Raw genomic sequence first — 19,806 nt, forward strand, 5'->3', positions numbered from 1 at the left:
TGCAACCGGGCAAATAAGCCCGGCGCACGTGATCTTTTCGGGCCTGACAATCTAGGCATTAATCTGTATGAGAGTATTTACTTCCCGATCAATCTACATCTCTCTTCTCCATCTGATACTGAATATACATTCTTTGCTCGCTTCAATCCGTTCTTTCCGGCCACAATATCTTAGCGGAAGTCTTGTGGCCCTGCGATGCATAAGACCAATCTGGGCGTTCTTTGTTCTTTGTTTACACGCCACAGAGCACGCCGCAGTCATGGTCAACCAAGAAATTACTTCTCTGGACAGCAGGTCCCTGGGTTCGTCGGCTGCAGAAGGTCCTCAGTATAGCTTGGTGCAAAGGGTCGTAAGTGGCCAGTCATGTCTAATATTGGCTAATCTGCGTTTACTATTTGAGGCAACAAAGGAAGTATATAGGGTTGGAATTTGCAGCCCTACAATTTTTATTAGTATAGCGGGATTAACGTTTGTTAAGTACATGATTTTCACCCAAAAATTGCTGTCCCTGAGTAATAAGAATGACTCATATCGGAGACCACCATGGGAAGGAATACTGGGAGAGAGATCAGGAGAGGCCACAGCCCACGCCTGTAGCAAGGCCCTCCAGTAACATGCATCAGCAGCTGGTGTCAGATCTTGTTCCTGAAACATATTCACATTATTACTTGCAATCAGCTGAGCTTTAGCAGGATTATCCAGAAGCTCCTGTATCTTCTGCGGCAAGTCTGAGAAGTCTCTTTCCACCTGGACAAAGTTCTGCTGTGGCCCCAAGGCAACAAGGAGATAGTGATGATGCTGGATGTACTGCAGTTCATGAACAATAACAACCGACTCACAAGCCTGGCGATACTTAAGCAACGCGGAATAGGACCGCCCTTCTACATAAGCGATGAACTTCTAATCACAGTGCTCCTCCATGCTGAGAAAGTTGGCCTTGTTGCATTACCACGGGGCCGCCTATGGGGTGTAATCCGGACATGCTTGCTGGGTGGCTGACGAGCATCAAGGCGCTGGTTAATTGTCCGGTGGCGACGATGACTAGCTCGGTGTATGCTACTACGAGTACTGTGACGGAGATGTTGACGATGACGATACCATAGTTGGATCGGTTAATTCGTCTAGTAAGCTAGCTAAATCGATGGTTCTCTTTAACTTTCATATGTTCATTGCATCTGTAGTCTTCCATTGGCGGCTCTCGTCATCCTTTACGATGCGGACCTGGTCATCATTACACATGGACTACTCCAGAAGACGGCACGTCAGCGTGCAAGCCATGTCTCATGCATTCTAGTTACACAGCACTAGACGGCTGTGCCTGCCATGTGGTTGCTCCTGTATCATGGAAGCTAGATCGGCACAAAAGGCTTCCCCTCAATCCTCTCCACCTTCTCAACAGCCCGTCTGTACCCCTGCTCATTCTGAATCACCCCCGCATAAGCATCCAACCGCGGATACTCCCCCCGCGGGATGATAGAAAGATTCAGCGCCGCAATAACCGGAATACTCATCTGGATATCCGCAGCCGTCAACCGCGAACCACACAGAAACGGCCCTTCCTCCGGGGCCGACGCCAGCTGGTCCTCGAGGAAGCGGAAATGGGTGCGGAGTTCTTGATCCAGGAACTCGGCGCTGACTTTGCCGGTGATGAAGCCGGTGATGGGTTTGATGAAGAAGGGGACGGGAGCGTCTTTGACTGCTATTGTTCCTGCATTAGCCAGGGACATGATGGGATGAGGAGAGGAAATACCATTCATGATGAGCTGCACCTGGATCGGAGACATGAGACTTCCCTCTGCGTAGTGCATAAAGTACCGATAGCGCATCCAGGCGTCTGTTTCGCCGCCTACCTGGCCCTCGCGCCCGGGTTTATAGCGCTGTGGAACGAGGTGGGTGTTCGGTCCACCGAAATGGTCGAGGAAGTACTCGATGATGGCGGCCGACTCGACAAGGACCATGGGGGAGGCATCCGGTGGTTGGACCGAGACGATGGGTGATTTCCCCAGTGGATGGATCTGTTTTAGCTCCGGGGGAGCGATGCCGTTGGGACCGCGTTTGTAGGTCTTGATGTCGTAGGAGAGATTCAGTTCTTCCATGAGCCACATTATGCGCTGGGCGCGGGATTTCTCCAGCCTGCTAGAGTGAGCTTGAGAGCGGGCGAACTGGGAGAGAGGGTTACCAGTGCAGGATTATTTTGGCGCCTCGGTTCGCATTCATCGTGGCGTAATAAATAAAATATTATAGTATAAGATGACGATAGTAAAGTGGAAAGAACTTTAGCTGTCTGCTTTCTTTGTCTGCCGGTTACGACATGCAATAAAGAGTTATTATAGCGGTGGATGTATGGACAAGATTCTAGGGCCTATACAGAGACTGAAATAATATTTCATCTATCAGACTCAGTGGCTGGTCGGTATATATATAGAAAACATAGCCTCTATTTCAGTACAGTACTACTCAATTAAAGGCAACAGTTCCAGTCTCACGTCAGCAGCAAAGACCACCCCGCAGGAGAAAATGAGATGATATAATATGTACATATATGTTCATGGCACCTAGTTGAGCATGATAGCAACTCAGAATCGGCTGATATAAGCACATCTTTGCCGATGTTGTCGGCAAGTGTGTCACTGGAGAACCCTATTTGATATCCTTCCTTTACCAGAGAGGTGTCTAAATGCTGCCGTGTTACCTGACAGACTTGAAGATCCCAGGCTTGAGAATTCCGGGTTATATTTCATTTACTCCGACCCGTGACAGAAGTTCTGGAGAGAGAGTAATGATTTAAGTAGAGAATGGCTTATATATGGCTGAATTGATAGAGGATAATTTGTCCTCTGAATGCGCTCGCCACCGAAAGACCTGCTGGCGTGCCGCTGAATGTCCAGACCGATATCTCGGTTTTCGTTGGACGAGGCATGCTTATTGAGTCTCAGGGACCTACCTGGCTCTACGGCACAGCCAGCGAGCATGCGCAAATGTACCAGTACCAGCTTCTGAATGCGGCAAATATCTACATGGGTCATTTGCAGACAGAGACGCCGTACTACCAGCCCAAGCCCAATGCCTCTCGCCCTACACACCGGGCAACTTTCCCTCGGATCCAACTTACATGGACTGCTCGGATGACCTCTGTCAGGACCCATCACACCCAGTCCAACATCTGGCGGCGGCGGTACCGGCACCGGCACCGGCACTGTCACCACAATTACAAAGGTAGTCATCGAGCCGAGAGACTAACCACCACATACCCCGCGAGCCTGGGCGTGGTAGGCATGGCAGCCGCCTGGAGGATGGGATACCGCAACTTCGTAGTCAGCGACTACGACCTCGACTTCTACAGCATCTCCGAGACGAAGAATATCTGCCAAGTGAAATTCTCGCCGGAGTATGGGGCCGCTAGGCCGCGGCCGAAGACATGGTCTGATATCCTGCAGAGTGTCACCTTCTTCTCGGACCTTGATGTGCTATCGACGAAGTATACGAACTGTATATATACGAATGCGGCGGCGCCGAGCCCGGGTGATGGTGGGACGGTCTCGTGTGATGGTTTGACGCTGCCATGTTATGTCTACACGGGGCCGCCCATGGGGTGTAATCCGGACATGTTCTTTGGGTGGCTGACGAGTGTTAAGCCGCTGGTTAATTGTCCGGTGGCGACAATGACGAGCTCCGTGTATACCAAGACCACTGCCGTGACGGAGACTCTGGTGACGACCATACCATAGTTTGGATTCAGCTGCTTCTTCTAGTATTTCTAGCTCCAATACCAGTTCTTTCAACACTTTCATCTGTTCATTCGCACATGTAATCTTCCGCAGTGGCAGCGAGATAATGACTGCTTTCTTTGGCCACGGGAACGGTCGTGACCATTGCTGAGAAAACCAAGCAAGCCGAAATAGTCCGCTCGTTTACCCTTTGTGTGCCGGTCATGTCACTCATGTGCACTGTGAATACGAAGTTTTGAGTCACTTTCCGATACGAACTGGAGCGGCTCGCCCCGAAAATAATCCCGACATGCCCGAGTCGATTCCGCCCCCGTCCGACTCACAGAGCATATAACAGGCTTGAGAAGTAACAAGGCAAACCTGACCAGGACCACCAGGAACTGATATATCTGCATGCAAGCATGTTCTTGTCTGAACCTTGGCGAGTAGGTCTGACCAGCCTCGCAATTGGTCTTAACAGCTTCACGGTGATTGTCCACAGTTACTATGGTTTTACCTCAGCCCTACCGCTGTTGGCTTCTCACAAAAAACCATTGTATGATGTCATAGGGGTCTGTTTTATCCATCTAATGCTCCTTCCTGTTATGTCCAGTAAGTACAAAATTGAGTATATCCATTGAGGGTTGCCTTCATTTGCTATATAAGGAATGGATAATACTGGATGGACGTAGGCATTCTGCAGCTGAAATGGCTGCAATATGGCCTGGATAGTCCCTATGATAACCCATTGGTCACTTGTTATGTCCTTGGGCATCTGGGATTTGGCGGCTGGTACTATGCATTAGGCACCAAAGCACCTCTCCTTTCAACTGTGGTGGCTCCGATTGCAACACTACTATGCGTCCTCTGAACCAAAAGACGACCCACCTTCCTAAAGACATATGATGTCGCATCATTGAAGGTTTTGTCAGATACAGCGTGTATCAATCATGTGCCACTGCTTAACCGTGTGACAACTGTGGAAAATGGCCATGTGCGACTGGTCTGTGTGTATTTTTAAGAATCCCTAATCCCTGCAAGTTTTCGCATCTCATAGAGTGTGGATGAAACATCCAAGACCGTAGCCAAGCCATTGAATTAATACTATGGAACGAGGACATCTTGAAGAGAAATAATGCAGGTGTATGTAGTCCAGAACCTGCGAACACGCGTGCAGACTCAGTCACTGGTGGAGACAATCAATGTCATTATAGGATATCAGCTCTGTTAATAATCTGACGGCCTACAAGCGTGGTAGTAATAAGAACTTATCTACTCTGTCCAGTCAGCTATCTTGAGCTTCACTCTCTGATGTGGAAAGTTGGAGTGATATATCCAGACTTAGTTAAGGCCAGGTTATCCCCAAGTATTGCATCTAAGCAGAGGGAATATATCTAATAATAGCTACTAAACACTATCAAGGCTGACTAAATTAATATTAAGTTACTCCTAGATAAGTCCAGTCAAGCAGTTAGCTACACCTAATGTATTAAACAAATGGACATGCGACACTCTATCCCTGGAAGGCACTCTCTACAGCCTGGTGCCACTATCACATATTATATTTAGGGGTGATTCTGCTGGTGGAAACCTTGTAACAGTCCTCCTGCAGACAATTCTTCAGTTCTACTGGGGTATGCCTGATAGTGATCTTCTTATTATGATATTCCATGGAAAGCCAGCCAAGGTGCCCCTACCGGCTGGAATCACTCTAGGCTCACCCTCTCTTGACCTCACACGCAGTATGCAGTTGTCTGAAATATATGCTTAGTATAACTACCTTCCCCTACCTTTGATTAACCTGGCTCATTCTCCCCATGCAATATTTGGCCCGCGAATCCACCTAGGGCTGATCTTTTCTATGAAGGAAGTGCTCTCTATCACCCTCTTATCTCCCTAGTTGCAGCACCCTCATGGAGAGGGTTACCTCCTATTTTTATCTCCTGTGGCAAGGAGCTACTAATAGATGAGTGTAAAGTTTTTATGTGGAAGGCTGTGAGACAGGGGGTTACTGTTATCTAGGAATAGTATGAGGCTATACTATATCACTTTTTGCATGTACTCCAGGGGACTTTAACCTTCTTATAGAGCCTTAAAAGTTATGCTAGTTTTATGATGCAAGCTATGTAGAATCCTAGTAAGATTACTACTAAGGGGATGTTCTTTAATACAAAATGTCTAGAGAGTTCTTCCATGGATGTTTGCAACCTCAATGTACTACTGAAGAGGATGTTCTAGAAGGATTGAAGCATGCTCAAGATAAGATTGTGCGCAATTTTCAGCTTGCTAAGTAGTAGACTGTGGTTTGTTCTGGTGACGCAGTTGAATGAGAGCTTCATTCGTACCTGTACTAGCAAATTCAACGTCGAAATCTCCACTTTACAAGTTGCATCCCTAGCCTCACAAGGTAGATATAAACTAAACACAGACATCCCCTCCCTAACTTCCACGCCTATCCCTTCTAAAAGCTGTATTTATGATTGCAGAGTTAATGCATACTTTACAGGCTCAACATAGTTTATGCAGTAGATCTTGTTATGCAATAGTGCCCATTGAGGCTCCTTAGTAGGGCATTATGGAGTCATGGACTGCTACACCTATATCTCTCGACAGACACACTATTGTAGCCTGTTGGCAGTATGTTAATGAAGGAGAAAGGTGCCGAGATTTTGCGCCAGAGATTAGCAGTTGCAGCGTTGACAGTGCTTGAAGAACCAGCTGTGCGCCGTTCATGCCTTGTTCTATAGATATACAGTTAGCAGGTCTTCTAGTGGCAGTGTGTTAGGCGCCTAATTCTCGACTTTGTAGTGATTGGAATGGACACGGTTAAGGACTTTCCTGAGTTGAATTTGGGCAGGATAGGAAGAACATCATCATGGTACTGAGAGCAGCGTCTCATTCGACAAAGTAAGTATGAAGTGCCCTTTGGTAGTCGAGTGACACTGCACGAGAAATGCCACTGGCGGGGAGATCAAGTCTCTGCAAGGATATGACTACACTCTAAAGTTTATGAAGCCCACAGGCTAAATCTGACAGTATACCATCAGACTATACCTCTTAAGCTGAAGACATGTCAATACGCAAATTTGTAAAGGTCTTTCAGAGGGCCGTCCTGCTTTGGTTATAGTGTTTCCTGGTACTGCCGTCAGCAAATCGCCTTGAGGGTTTGGGTTCAGACAGAAGCTTACGATCGGATGGGCACTTTGACAAGCGCGGGTTGCTTATGGCCGCAATAGCCAAAGATATATAACAATGATAGTAATAAAAATAATATGCTTGGATGACCCAACGCACGAAAGCTGGCCCGACCTGCCAAGAGCTAGGTTAGATGATAACTCTCGCCAGGAAACCCTTCCCGGAAAATTCCAAGGCAGCTCCTTGCTCATATTTTACCCGTAATTACTCAGATCAATATCATTGGTGGAGTATCAGTGCTAGGCTTAAATTGTGCTTGAAGGGATTCACTGGCGTCACTTAGCAAGTTTTCAGCTTGTGTCTGCACCGCCTTAGGAAGGATTAAATGAAGAATAGGGGAAGGTGGGAAACTTTCATACCTGATGGGATCTTCTCCCCAGAGCTAAAAGCCACACCTTTTGAGTGCAATCTTAAATTTACTAAGACATTGTCGGATCTTTTAGTGAAAATAGATAGAGGGCCCCACGGATTCATAGTCCTTATGACCCCATGGCCACCACATAGAAAGAGCAGGAAATCCACTGTCACAGTGATCAAGGTCTATTAGCTTCGACGCAATCTATGGATGGTGCAAAGTCCATAATGGAATATACAAAGGAGAAACGAAAAGTCATCATTAGCAATGACTGACTCAGATCCTTTTACTCATTCCTACTCTTTTACTTTGCTCCCCTTGGAATGGCATTAGCTCTGATTGTCCTTAATATAAAGACCTGTTTCTATGGCCTGGATCTGCTGAGCTTAGTCTTCTTCAGTATGTCTCAAAGGCTCATGAAGTACTCATGCAGGGGTTGGTCGCCATAATAATGGCCGTATATCTCCAGTATCTGCTCACTCATGAGTCTGCTGTTCCATGTGGAGCTATATTTATGTCTTTTTGGATATCCCAGCTGAGTGTCATCTGGTCACCGGGACTTTGGGCTGTGGTGACCACGAAGGAGTTTTCGGGGTAACTATACTTTAGTTTTGTTTGCTTGGTTCCATTCAGTATTTTGCTAGTGTCCATAATCAGCCCTTCCAGCGCCATTGCGCTGCTGCCACGACAGATAAATTATAGACTCCCAGATTGGCCGTTGGGCACAAACCTGACCTATGCTTCTTTATTCCCTGATACTCTTGGGTATGCTAGTCCCCTGCTAACGAATAGAAGTGCTACTGGTGAGACCTCCGATGTGCCTGGCCATTAGATGGTTTTGTATTTTCTGACATGGCTTATGCAGAAAATGAGCTTTCCTTTTCGGCGGGATGGGAGTATCTTTGGGCTCTCCCTGCGGTAAGCAGTGATAAGTAAACTGAAACCAGATTGCAGGCTGGAATGATAAACCTCGGAGATAACACTGGGAGGATGAAATGGGACATGCCCTGGCTTTATTCAGTTCTCATTCCAACCGTCATGCCTTGGTTAGAAAACCTTCCAGGAACGTCCCAGGTTGTCCGCTCATTGTATGTCCAGTATGCACCTAATAGCACACTTGCAACTGTACAGCATGTTCCGGTGGCTCTTTCTTTATCGGCCGCAGCCAACCAATTTGCGGCATCGTTTTCATCTCGGCCCATGACCATTAATGCCAGCATTGAGACCCCGCAGCCCTATGCCAGCACGTTCTGTCATTTGAACACGATTTTGAGCGAGAATGATACCCGACCCATACAGTTTCCAAAGTCTTACATTGCTGGGTGGGGGGATTCGTGTGATAGTTCGTCCAAGAAGTGGCCCGAGCTTGCAAATTATACACGGATTAGGCGAGAGGATATATGGGCAGAGGCAACTTCGAGCCCACAAGGTCGTCTAATCTGGGTGGATGACATCGTCCTCGATAATCCCGCCAGGAAAGGGGGGATTGGGGTTATAGTCGTCCAACCCGAATTGTGCAATGCAGGCAAAGTATATTTGACCGCATCGGCATGTGTCGTTGGTGCACGATGGGGGAACACCACGGCTCACCTGGAGATCACCTCTGATGGACTAGCCACCATGTCTAAGAGTATTGTAAGCGAGCTGTCGACGATATCACCCATAACAGTTCCTCGTTGGTCTGATCCTCCGCTGCGGATATCCACGGAATGGGCCAATAGTCTCAACCAGCACACCAGCAACCAAAACCGGACGGTAGCTGATAATCTGCTCCGAGCTCTTCCCATTACAGACAATGTGTGCCCTTTCAATGGCACTTATGGTCTGGATGCTCAACGGTCCTTTCCCCTCTAAAGGCCCTACATGCATGAAGCCCTTATTTCCTCCTTGGTTGCAAACGCGCTGTCGCATTCTGCAGGTGCCTTTGAAAAATGGTGGGAGGTAAAGAATGCAGGTGACAAGCTATGGAACTACATTAACCCACACACCCATCTTCCAGAGGTCGTGCCAAAGCCGCCTGGGCTAGTATTTACGTTCCAAGGTAGCTTGAGGGGCTACGCCTGGACGATGGATGGAGTTCCCATTAAGATCGCGGTTGTTTTCCTGGGATTATATTGCATATTCGTATCTGTGTTTGTGCTGTACACGGTTATATCAGGATACAGCTCGATGCCTTGGTCCACGGTCGCTGACTTGGTTGCTTTAGCATTGAACTCAATGCCGTCGAACAAGCTATGTAACACTAGTGGAGGTATTGGTGAGATGAAGATGTACAAGCACCTTGTCACTGTAAGGGAGATTGAGAACCATCATCGTTTGGAGTTGGTATTTCCCCAGGATGGACAAGACAGAGGACCTATCAGAAGAGTGGCTCGAAACATAGCATATTGAAACCAAGGCAGCGATAGTCACGAAAGTACGTCCTGTTCAGGTAACATCAGTGCTGCACCTCTACCGAGGTCATCGCCACCTTTTACGCAATTAGTGCAATCCTGGAACCACTGCGCCAGTTATGAATAACGATAGTCTAAAGAATACAGCGTATGTCCACCTTGATCGTACCTCAAGTATTCCCTCATCCAATAAGACTAGCACAGTTTCCGTGTCGCACTGAGAGAGGGCAGAAAGCCACGGTTCAATCCTGTTCCCTTCCTGTTGGAGATGGCTTTCAAAGATGGTGCTTTCCTTCATATCAATTCGCCTCATACCTTCAAAAGATGGGCGGGCTAAGCCAGGATAGCATTCTCGCTATCTGACTCGTGTTTGGACTTTCCTGGCTATGAGAATGCCACGGGGTCGCCAAATTTCTGCTCACCTACATATAAGTACCTTAATTTGGGAGAATATCAAAACGCAGTTGTTTGAGGTTTCAAGATCTCTTCAGACAGCTAAGCATCTTTTGCCATGTACTTTTGCGCTTGATAATACAACCTCTGACAGCAGCTGAGTTGATGGCAGCAATCCTTGTCCCATATTTATTTCATGTTGAAACAAGCTATGGCTTCTGAAAAGCATGTCCCTATGAAGGCGCGCCTTTTATTAACGGCGAGGTCAGTGGGAGTTGATGATCTTAATGGGTGTTATCGGACGGATTAGCCGCCAGTACAAGAAATTTTATATTAATTGCTGCGAAAGGCCCTAATAGTTGACTCCGCCTAAAATGATTAACTAGCATTGGTTAGACTGTATCACCTTGGCAGCTTCTTCTCCCAAAACTCCTACCCTCATGAATCCCCTTTCAACACGTCAACACATTGAGGTTCGACATGGACGAAACAACGCCTCTCCTTCCTGGACAAAATGACCACAACGACGAGCATACTACCACAACGCGACTAACACGCTCTTCAAGAATCATCACCATTCTCATCTGGTCGTCCATCATTACCTCTGCCGTGACCTTCTTGTACAGCCTCACCGTCTACCTGGTGGTAAAAATCTCCCCTTACTATGACTTTCTCCACTGGGACATGAGAGATCCCATTGAAGTGTTGCTCCCTCTGGTATGACTTTCCTCGGTCGATCTGATCGCATCTCTAACCCAGTCTAGAGCTTCCTATGCGCGGTCGTCAGCTTGTTCGGCATCTTCAAACTGACCGTCCCAAATACCGGCGCATGGCTCTTCGTCAACTTCATCTTCGATCCGTTGATCGTATTCCTCTTTTTGGCTAATTACGCTCTTTCTGGCCCTGCGATTGCAAACTGGGGACAATGCAATGAGTATAGTCAAGGGTTTCCAGCTCCAGGGTTCGAGGCGAGATGTAACAGGTTTGCGAACGCGATCAAGGCGCTGATACTCGTGGGACTCGTATTCGAGATGGCCGTCATGTAGGTTTCACTATTTGTTCTTTGTGCAAGCTGACTGTTGTCTAGGACGCTACATCTTGTCTTTTTCATCTACGATGTGGTGCTGGGGGTTAAGAGACTCGGGCAGTATAGCGGGGGATGGAGGTTTCCAACTGGTCAGGTTACTGTAGAGTTTACCGTTAAGATATTGAGGCAGAGAGATGAATAATTGTGTACTTGTGGACTGGCGAGGTTGGTGGTGATGACCGGTCAATTGTGATATGTGTGGCATCAAATAGGACTTGCAGATCGCATTATTTTAGTCGTTCAAGATATAGAATGCAGGTCAGCAGACAATTCGCCTTAGGTAAAGAATTTGCCAACAATGATAAGGAGCACCATGGGATTTGTCGACCCGAAACGAGCAATGTCTTCCAATCTGTTCGATTGTCTCGAGGATTGGCCCAGATAAATCCCGCACGCTAAAAGGAACGTTATCAGGACTATAGCTTCATGCACCGCCACCCACGCACATGGTTTACCCCACGTGCAGTGACGCATGTTTAAAGCGATGCATTCTTCTTTTTCTCTGTCTTTTGCATCTTATTCTCATCTTCAAGTGCTTCTCAGCTGCCTCGTTGCGTGTGTCAGTTGAGCAATCCCCAGGGATGTGGAAGCCTTCCCTCAATTTCATCACTTTGCATTGTCAGTAGGCTTCTGGAACAAAGAGCGACTAAAACTTACTCGACTGCAGATGCGTACATCATCACTCTGAGCATCCTCAGTCTGGCCATCATCTACCCATATGGCAACCTCCGAGCCATCGACGCGTTCTTCTTCGGGGCCAGTGCCTCGACAGAATCCGGACTAAACACGTTGGTCGCTCGATCCTCTGCAATGGGAAATACTGACGCGACCTAGTGTTGATGTCAATCGCTTGAAAACGTATCAACAGGTCTACATCTATGTGACTCCCATTATCAGCAATCTTGGCTTCGTCAACATTATCGTGGTGATTGTACGGCTGCGCTGGTTCGAAAAGCGTCTCAAGGAAGTTGGTGTGTATCCATATCTTTGCCTCTCAGCAATTGAGCTAATCTGTGATACAGCCCCTGCCTTTCTCAGACAAAGACGGAAGGATGATGCAGAAGCAAGAGTGGACAGTACTTCGAAGACGGCCACAGCGTCAGGCGCCCCAACTACAGAGAAGTGAGTGATGTCCGCTGATTACCCAGACACTGCTCATGGCGCATAGAAACGATTCTTTTCAGAATGAGACTCAGAGTCCGCCCTTGCGCCATCCAGCCTCCCGGTTTCCCTTCCCCAGTATCACCTTTGCCGAGCACGTGCACGACGCTGGCCGGGACAGGGCTCTCTACGTTCCACCTCCATGGCAACGAGATCGAGGACAGTCCATCGTGGAAGTCGACGATGCGTTGAGCGACTGTGGTAAGCTAGATCAGCTAGCTGGATACTGGTCATAACAGCTGACTATCACAGAGCGAACCAAATCGGCCGACGCTCAGATCCACCCCGGTACTTCCCGCCGGCGGTTCAAGCTGGCTCGGACAAACACGCTGGAGCGAGTCGCCTCCACGATGTTTGTCCTCGGTCCTTCCGCAAGCCATCCCCCCAGGGCGCAGACTCAGCCCCTCGAGGGGTCCCTTTCGCAGCAGCTGGACCTGCCTGAACTGTCATCGCATGCCACATTAGGCCGGAACTCGCAATTCCGTAACCTGACGGACGAGGATCGGGAGATGCTGGGAGGAATCGAATACCGCAGTTTGAAACTGTTGCTCAAGATCGTCACTGGTAAGTCATTAACACCTTTCATTTGCAGGACACTCTGACGGAACAGGGTATTTCTTCGGGCTCCATCTCTTCGGCGCAATCTGCCTGGTCGGTTGGATCCAGCACGCCAACCCCAAGTACCGCGAATACCTTGCCGAATGTGGCCAAGGCAACATTTGGTGGTGAGTCTTAACCCCTTTGCCATCATATGCCAATGCTAAGAAAGTAGGGCCTTCTATTCCGCCCAAACAATGGTAGACAATCTCGGCTTCACCCTCACCCCCGACTCAATGATCAGCTTCCAGGACGCAACCTTTCCCTTACTCGTCATGAGCTTCCTCGCCTACGCCGGCAACACCTTCTACCCCTGCCTCCTCCGCTTCATCATCTGGACCATGTCCAAGCTCTGCCCGCGCCACTCATCCCTCAAAGAACCCCTCGCCTTCCTCCTCACCCACCCCCGCCGCTGCTACACTCTCCTCTTCCCCAGCAAACCCACCTGGGTCCTCTTCGCCATCCTCTTCACCATGAACCTCGTCGACGTCATCCTCATCATCGTCCTCGACCTCCACAACCCCACCCTCACCGTCCTGCCCCCCGGCCCCCGCGTCCTAGCCGCTATCTTCCAGGCCGCCTCAGCCCGCCACACCGGCACTGCAGTCTTCAACCTCGCGAACGTCAATCCCGCGGTGCAGTTTAGTTTGTTGGTCATGATGTATATCGCAATCTACCCCATCGCTATCTCCGTCCGCGCGTCAAATACCTACGAGGAACGCGCGCTGGGCATCTACCCCAACGACGCGGCGACCATTGATGAATCGGACGGCCGATCTTATGTTCTATCGCATATCCGGAATCAACTTACCTTTGACTTGTGGTATATTTTCCTCGGGATCTTTTGTATCTGTATTGCGGAGTCGGATCGGGTTATGGATCCCGCGGAGCCGGTACCCTCCCTTCTCCCGTTGATGTGGAAGCAAGCTGACAGGATAGGCATTCGCCGTCTTCCCCATCTTCTTTGAGGTTGTGTCCGCGTAGTATGTCCTATCGCTCTAAATTTCTGTCCTGACAGTACTGATAATGTGATAGTGCGAATGTTGGGCTGAGTCTGGGCTATCCCACTGTGAATACCTCCCTCAGCGGACAGTTCTCCGTCTTCAGCAAGCTGGTTATCTGTGCGATGATGATCCGCGGGCGGCATCGGGGCTTACCGTACCAGCTGGATCGGGCGATTGTGCTGCCGAATGAGCGGTTGGATGATAGTCTGGAGAGAGTTGATGATGTGAGGTCGCTGGGGAGGATGGGGAGGATTAAGCGGTTTCATACTAGCTAGTTACGTACACGGTATAGATATAGATGTGCGTTACTAGGCAGCTTCATAGACATGAAGTGAATCGCTCGTTATCATAATATGCTACAGCTATCTATGTACAGATTAATGCGGCTTGACCCATGCGGGCTTCTCGCATGGATGTGAGTCCCGCCATTTCTGGATTTGCTGGACGTTCCATCCTGAGAACCACCGCCGGTGATACTCGGGCAGCCGTTTTGTTCCTATTTTGAATGACTCCGTCGACACGTGGCACTCGTTCTTGCTGTACCGCCATTGGAAGCAGGTGTCCTGACTCAAACACTCGTCGCGACAGGCCTCCATCGAGGGGCTGTCCAGTTCCACAGGCACATCAGCGAGATTATCCCAGTCGTCCTCCTGGACGCGCATCTTCCCGGTTGGAAAGGATAACTCGGAGAGTTCCCGGAAAATAAGCGGTACCTAGTTTGTTAAGTTAGTGCTGCGTTTGCGTTTTATCTCGACTCAGGGGCACAGCATACCGTTACATCGTCGCGCGCCTGCTCGAAATCGAAAATGGCACTGCGCTCCCGCGGCATAACATGATGCATCGTGACAACAGGCTGGCACCATTGCTTCGACCCAAACTCCAGCGTCGCCGGTTTCTCCCCGTTCACCTGCGGCCAGAAATTCCGGATCCCCACGTTGAGCTCCTGCTTAATGGTGCGGCCCAGCACGAAATCACCACAGCACTCGTTCGGAATGGCATCATCGTACCGACCCGCCATCCTCTGCTCCCTCCCCACAAACGCCTCCATCAGCGCTCGCGAAATGACGTACCCGCTCCCGCCGTGGCCGAACCCCTGGTCCGCGATGAACGACGCCGAACCCATGTACAGCTTGTCCTTCGGCGAGAACTGCCGCAGCCACAGAACGAGATTCGTCCATACGACGTACGTGTCGCTCTCGATGAAAACGTACCAGTCCATGTGCGGCCGCTGCGCCCACGTCTTCTCCACCATGTGCAGGAACTTGTACTTGTCGAGCGTCCAGGCGGCCTTGCCGTCGTCCTTGAGCGTGGCGATGTCCAGCCCCCCGCGCTGGTACGCTTGTTGCTGCCGGTAGAGCTCAAAGTCGGCATGTGTGGCTTTCATGCTTGCGTTGAAGTCCGCCAGCGCATCGAGGATATGGTACGGGCCGATCTGCTCCTCGAGGTCGGAGAAGATCAAAAAGTCCCGCGCGCATCCGAGCGTCGTCAGCAGCTGCGTGGGTAACTTTTCGTAGATTTCCGTCGCTCCCGTCTTCACGATGAACAGGATGTTCCCTGGGTCTGGCACCGCGTGGCACCGCCGGTCGGTATGCTGGAAGTCGTCGCTTGGGCCGCCGGATGGCCCGGGATTAGTACCGTGGCTGCTGGCCGTCGGTTTTCCGATCGTCTCGTGCAGAGCCGGCATCATCTCGTAGAAGAGCACCAGAGTGCAGAAGAAGAGGACGGCGGCCAGCGCCATTGGTGCGAAACGGCGAAGTTCCGGTTTTAGCTTCAACTCCAACGGCTTCATGTCGAACGCGACCGTATTCAAAACCTTAGCTCGGTTTGAGCGTGTTGCAAATGTGTCGGGCACATGTGGATGGATATACCAGCGGCCGGGGTAAGCTCGACAACGACAGATGAAGAAGGAAGCAACCCCGCTGCGAGAGAAGAGTGAGACGCGGCTCTAGCTTGTGAGACACTCCCAATATATCGTGCTCTAGCGCCCTAAACATAGAAATTAATACTCAATTAGTGCCCGTGTGCACTGTCCAGGGTCCAGGGTCGGTCGGGGTTGATCAATGTCCGTCCGTAAACCGTTGCTATGCCGGGCGTGGCTGAACGGAGACTGAAAGTGAGCACTAAGATCGGCTTCCACCATTTCAGCGCGCTAGATTAATCCATTGTCCATTTATCATCATAATGGCAATTGAATGTGGAGAATGGGAGACAGAAATATTGATGGTCCAGTTATTTTCAGCTTCGGGAGCTGGGATCTGTGGGAGTGGAAAACCTATCATCGCTGGGGAAATGGTGTCTGCCCCACGCAGTTCAATTGACTGACTCTATTAATTGCGACATTGACAAGCTAGTTTCAGCCTTGTCGATGCTATTGGTTTGGATCAGCAGTGTCAATGTCTCCGATTCGCTTTGACCAGAGAGTTTGACGATCCACAGTGAAACCGTTTCTCTTGGGTGGAGTTTCTAGCGTCCAACACATGCCAGAGTCTACAGAGCTTCCAATGTCACGCTATCACTAGGCAGATATGTCATCATCATCTACACACTCTTCAACCTTGAGTACCAAATGAGTCAACTAGAGCACCAGCTGTCGATTTCCAACTGCCGTGTTCGCTGTCGGATCCGAGACATCCTCGTGTTGTCTCCACTGCTTCAGCCACACCCCGACAAACCGTACAATTTCCTGCTGAAGGTTGACTATGGCCTTTGGTGCGGTCTTCCCTTGCTGCACATCTTCTTCGGACAAGCCATTCTGATCCCAGTGGTGCACCGCACCGCGAATCCCATCCCAGACATCCTCAGCCGGGACATCGACAAGGATAAACGGCTCCTCGTCCGTTGACTTTCTTGGTCGTGCACCGTCTGCATGTGGTGTCGCGTCTCGCCAAGGATCGGCCAGTCCATCGATAATGGCCGCCCGCGGGTACGAGAAGTTGAACCCGCCATGCTTGTTAATCCGGTCGGTATCAGGGGGTGTGGTGATGTTGAAGTCCTCCTTGCAGAACTGAGATTCTTTGGCAAGCGTGATCAAACGGGAGATAAGAGGCAGTCTATCTTTTGGAACGCTTGACCCCGGCATAAAGTATCCCCATTCGGTGCAGACCTGGTACCCCCAGCTAACCCCTGTCGATTTTTCCAGTGATTGTGGTGACTTGGGACTGGAGGTACGGCGAACCTCATCAAGATGGGAGAAAATCGTAGCGTTCATGTAACCAGCGTAATTGAGCATCCCGGTCACCAAGCTGGAGTTGGTTACATCATACTTTGTGGCGGAGATGACCTCCTCTGTCCACGCTTTTATAGTATTATTCTGCTGATAGAGCAATGCCGGGCTCGTGAGATTCTTGCAATATCTCTGAAAAGTACCATCGCCGACCGCAGGATCCCAGTTCCGGCCTTGAAAGGCTCCAAGGGTACTCGAGAGAGCCGCAGCGAAGAACTCATCATCAACGATCGAGGACTTTGCACCAAAAACAGCCTTGAGGTAGGATTTCATTGTCTCGTTCTTGGCATGCTCAATCAGTATGGTATCCACAATATCCATGAACGTTCCGATACTCCATATGCAGTCGGACGGTGCAAATTGGCGAATAGGCTCATAATATCGCCAATAATCCTCAATTGCCTCGGTGACTCCCGATGACGACACAACCCCGAAGAAGACCTCTGGGTAGACCTTGCGAAGAAAAGCCACAAATGCTCCGGCATAGGAGCCTCCGTATCCAATCCACGGCACGGTGTCAGCTGTCAGATTCAGGTGCTCCAGTCCGGGGAAAACAACGTTGGAAGCAAAGTAAGCGTAATCAGCCATTGCTTGCTCTGTTGACAAGAACCGGATGTTCTTCGTGGTGAGATTGGCGAAGGGGTAGCTCTCTCCATAATAGCGGTGTTCCAGGATAACTCCAAGACCATTATAGGTCTTGGCTAGCTGGGTCACAATTCCGTGAGACAGGAACGGGAAACGATTCCTACCATTCGTCTCCCCGGCTGCAATGAGAAATACTGGTCCCCCTTCCTTGTAGTGACTGGCGTCGAACCAGTAGCGGAGGTTGAAATGGTCGCCAGTATGAGGTTCATATCGAGATTCATTGTGAAAATGGTCAATAGGCACTGAGAAATTGTAGTCTATAAACTCCTTCAAAGACGTCAGGTGTAGTGATGCACTCGTTTCATCTTCCAGCAGTCGCAGTTGATGGAGAAGTGGGAATTGCAGTTCCAATGGAGAGATGTCGAACCCTTGGGCGGCGGAGGCCAGGAATGTCCCAATAAGGAACAGAACAGCTCGCAGCTGCATTTTTATGGTATACAATGTGTACTCAGAGCAGAGATAACATCGACGATAGTAGAGGTTTATAAAGGCAAGAGAGAGTACTCCGTAGCTTTCAAGGTCCTTAGGAGCTCCGCCGGATGATCATCCATCGCGACGATCCCCCTCCCGTCTCCACACCTACGACAAGCGCAGTTGGCATGTTCACACATCACATGCCATAGAGAATTGGACAAGTGTGCTTGCTGTTTATTCGCAAGTCATTATATTCACTCCTATCTCTGATGCTTTCAAGGAACTGGTCCAGAGGAGAGTCAGTGTAAATGAGCGTTTGTTGACTGCTTTGTACCTCGGCTCAATGTCACCTTACTATTCCTACTATGGACTAGCTTCAAGTTATCCTCGAGACATCTCCCTTTGTTTAGGATCACGTTTCCCATTGAAACAACTCCCCTCATATTTTAAGCATCTCAGCAGCATATCCATATGCCTCCTCTTTAGCTTTCCACTCCCTGGTCTCCGTTTCGATTTCTTAACCCACCCGTGCATACACCCCTCCATCCGATGGCATACCACGTTATGACCCTCCACCGTGCGGACCTTCTCCGCAAACTCCTCCTTCGATCGTGAACGGATCCTCTTCGGTGATGATATCAGCATATTCCTGGGAATCTGCGCCGGATCTGCATATGATGGCGAAAGCCGCAGATCTCTTGTGTCGACCTCGCGGGGTTTCCGATAGCACGAATGAAGAATTCCGATAAGGAAGGGAGGATCCTTCGAATCATAAACTTTGACCTAACGACTTGCTTCTTTGCTGTGGCGGTTGTGACAGATCCGTAGAGGGGTAGAATGCGATAAGGGCGTGGAATGGTGATTCTTCATTTTCTTTGGCAGTGCTGAAGAGCAGAGAAGATGAGGCGACCGCCAGGACCAGATTACCCCCTGCGCTGAACCCGGATAGGGACATACCCGCCTGATCAAACCTTGCAGGCTGGGACTGTACCCACTTCACCACGTCCTCGGTATCGTCGAACGCAGCGGGGAAGGGATGTTCGGGTGCCAGGCGGTACTTCACGTCGAGCACGGTGTAGCCTGTTTGCGCGATTGAACGGCAGAACTCATCGTCGATGCCAAATGCGCGGAGCGTGAAGCCGCTGACACAGGCGTTTATCAAGACCGGCGAGAGTCTTGTGGTTCTCGAGCCGTTGTAGATGTCGAGCCTGACGGTGCGGTGCGATCGACGTTTCGGGACGGTATATGTAGAACTTCGTCAGGGTGCGAATCTACCTGAAATGTAGGCGGACAACAATCCGCAGTGCTATGACGATCTTGTTCCATAACCTACGCCCATGTTACGTATATCAAGTCGTAAGGATATTCCGTTCACCTTGACTGTCTAGGACGCATGCTCATGATACAATGACATCATCTAGATGAGACATTGAACCCTCCATATACCATCCGTGGGAATCATGATCCTTCTCTGCATGGCATATTGAGCTGGATAAGCTGCTCTAGATACTGCTCAAGGCTTTGGTTGTGACCTTTGCGATATAGCTCTGTTTATCATAAAGCGGCCACAGATATATTTGCGCACTGAGAAAACAGTCACTTTATCACAATTCGATTCGGGTCTGGTTCAAA

At 49.6% G+C, this 19,806-nt stretch overlaps 7 protein-coding genes across 7 annotated transcripts; 3 read left to right on the forward strand and 4 right to left on the reverse strand.

Annotated features, from left to right (window-relative positions):
- Positions 1-1,349: 1,349 nt before the first annotated feature.
- Positions 1,350-2,217, reverse strand: NFIA_092700 (glutathione S-transferase; the record flags this gene model as incomplete). The annotated part of the gene is made up of 2 exons (XM_001261205.1): positions 1,350-2,133; positions 2,180-2,217. The coding sequence occupies 2 exons, from the start codon at positions 2,215-2,217 to the stop codon at positions 1,350-1,352; spliced, it is 822 nt and encodes a 273-aa protein (XP_001261206.1).
- A 460-nt stretch (positions 2,218-2,677) lies between these two features.
- On the forward strand, positions 2,678-3,728 carry NFIA_092710 (uncharacterized protein; the record flags this gene model as incomplete). Its single annotated transcript, XM_001261206.1, has 2 exons — positions 2,678-2,776; positions 2,823-3,728. The coding sequence occupies 2 exons, from the start codon at positions 2,678-2,680 to the stop codon at positions 3,726-3,728; spliced, it is 1,005 nt and encodes a 334-aa protein (XP_001261207.1).
- Positions 3,729-8,295: 4,567 nt separating this feature from the next.
- Positions 8,296-9,111, forward strand: NFIA_092720 (uncharacterized protein; the record flags this gene model as incomplete). Its single annotated transcript, XM_001261207.1, has 1 exon — positions 8,296-9,111. The coding sequence occupies one exon, from the start codon at positions 8,296-8,298 to the stop codon at positions 9,109-9,111; it is 816 nt and encodes a 271-aa protein (XP_001261208.1).
- Positions 9,112-11,711: 2,600 nt separating this feature from the next.
- NFIA_092730 (potassium ion transporter) lies at positions 11,712-14,167 on the forward strand (the record flags this gene model as incomplete). Its single annotated transcript, XM_001261208.1, has 9 exons — positions 11,712-11,748; positions 11,798-11,918; positions 11,965-12,252; positions 12,299-12,492; positions 12,544-12,855; positions 12,902-13,016; positions 13,064-13,781; positions 13,828-13,871; positions 13,924-14,167. The coding sequence occupies 9 exons, from the start codon at positions 11,712-11,714 to the stop codon at positions 14,165-14,167; spliced, it is 2,073 nt and encodes a 690-aa protein (XP_001261209.1).
- A 102-nt stretch (positions 14,168-14,269) lies between these two features.
- NFIA_092740 (glycosyltransferase family 31 protein) lies at positions 14,270-15,681 on the reverse strand (the record flags this gene model as incomplete). Its single annotated transcript, XM_001261209.1, has 2 exons — positions 14,270-14,605; positions 14,665-15,681. The coding sequence occupies 2 exons, from the start codon at positions 15,679-15,681 to the stop codon at positions 14,270-14,272; spliced, it is 1,353 nt and encodes a 450-aa protein (XP_001261210.1).
- Positions 15,682-16,467: 786 nt separating this feature from the next.
- NFIA_092750 (putative extracelular serine carboxypeptidase) lies at positions 16,468-18,186 on the reverse strand (the record flags this gene model as incomplete). The annotated part of the gene is made up of 1 exon (XM_001261210.1): positions 16,468-18,186. One exon carries the CDS (start codon positions 18,184-18,186, stop codon positions 16,468-16,470), a length of 1,719 nt encoding a protein of 572 aa, XP_001261211.1.
- A 757-nt stretch (positions 18,187-18,943) lies between these two features.
- NFIA_092760 (alpha/beta hydrolase) lies at positions 18,944-19,513 on the reverse strand (the record flags this gene model as incomplete). The annotated part of the gene is made up of 2 exons (XM_001261211.1): positions 18,944-19,427; positions 19,488-19,513. 2 exons carry the CDS (start codon positions 19,511-19,513, stop codon positions 18,944-18,946), a joined length of 510 nt encoding a protein of 169 aa, XP_001261212.1.
- Positions 19,514-19,806: the final 293 nt, after the last annotated feature.

This window comes from Aspergillus fischeri, genomic scaffold (assembly GCF_000149645.3).
Source record: "Aspergillus fischeri NRRL 181 1099437636264 genomic scaffold, whole genome shotgun sequence".
Classification (NCBI taxonomy): Eukaryota; Fungi; Ascomycota; class Eurotiomycetes; order Eurotiales; family Aspergillaceae; genus Aspergillus; species Aspergillus fischeri.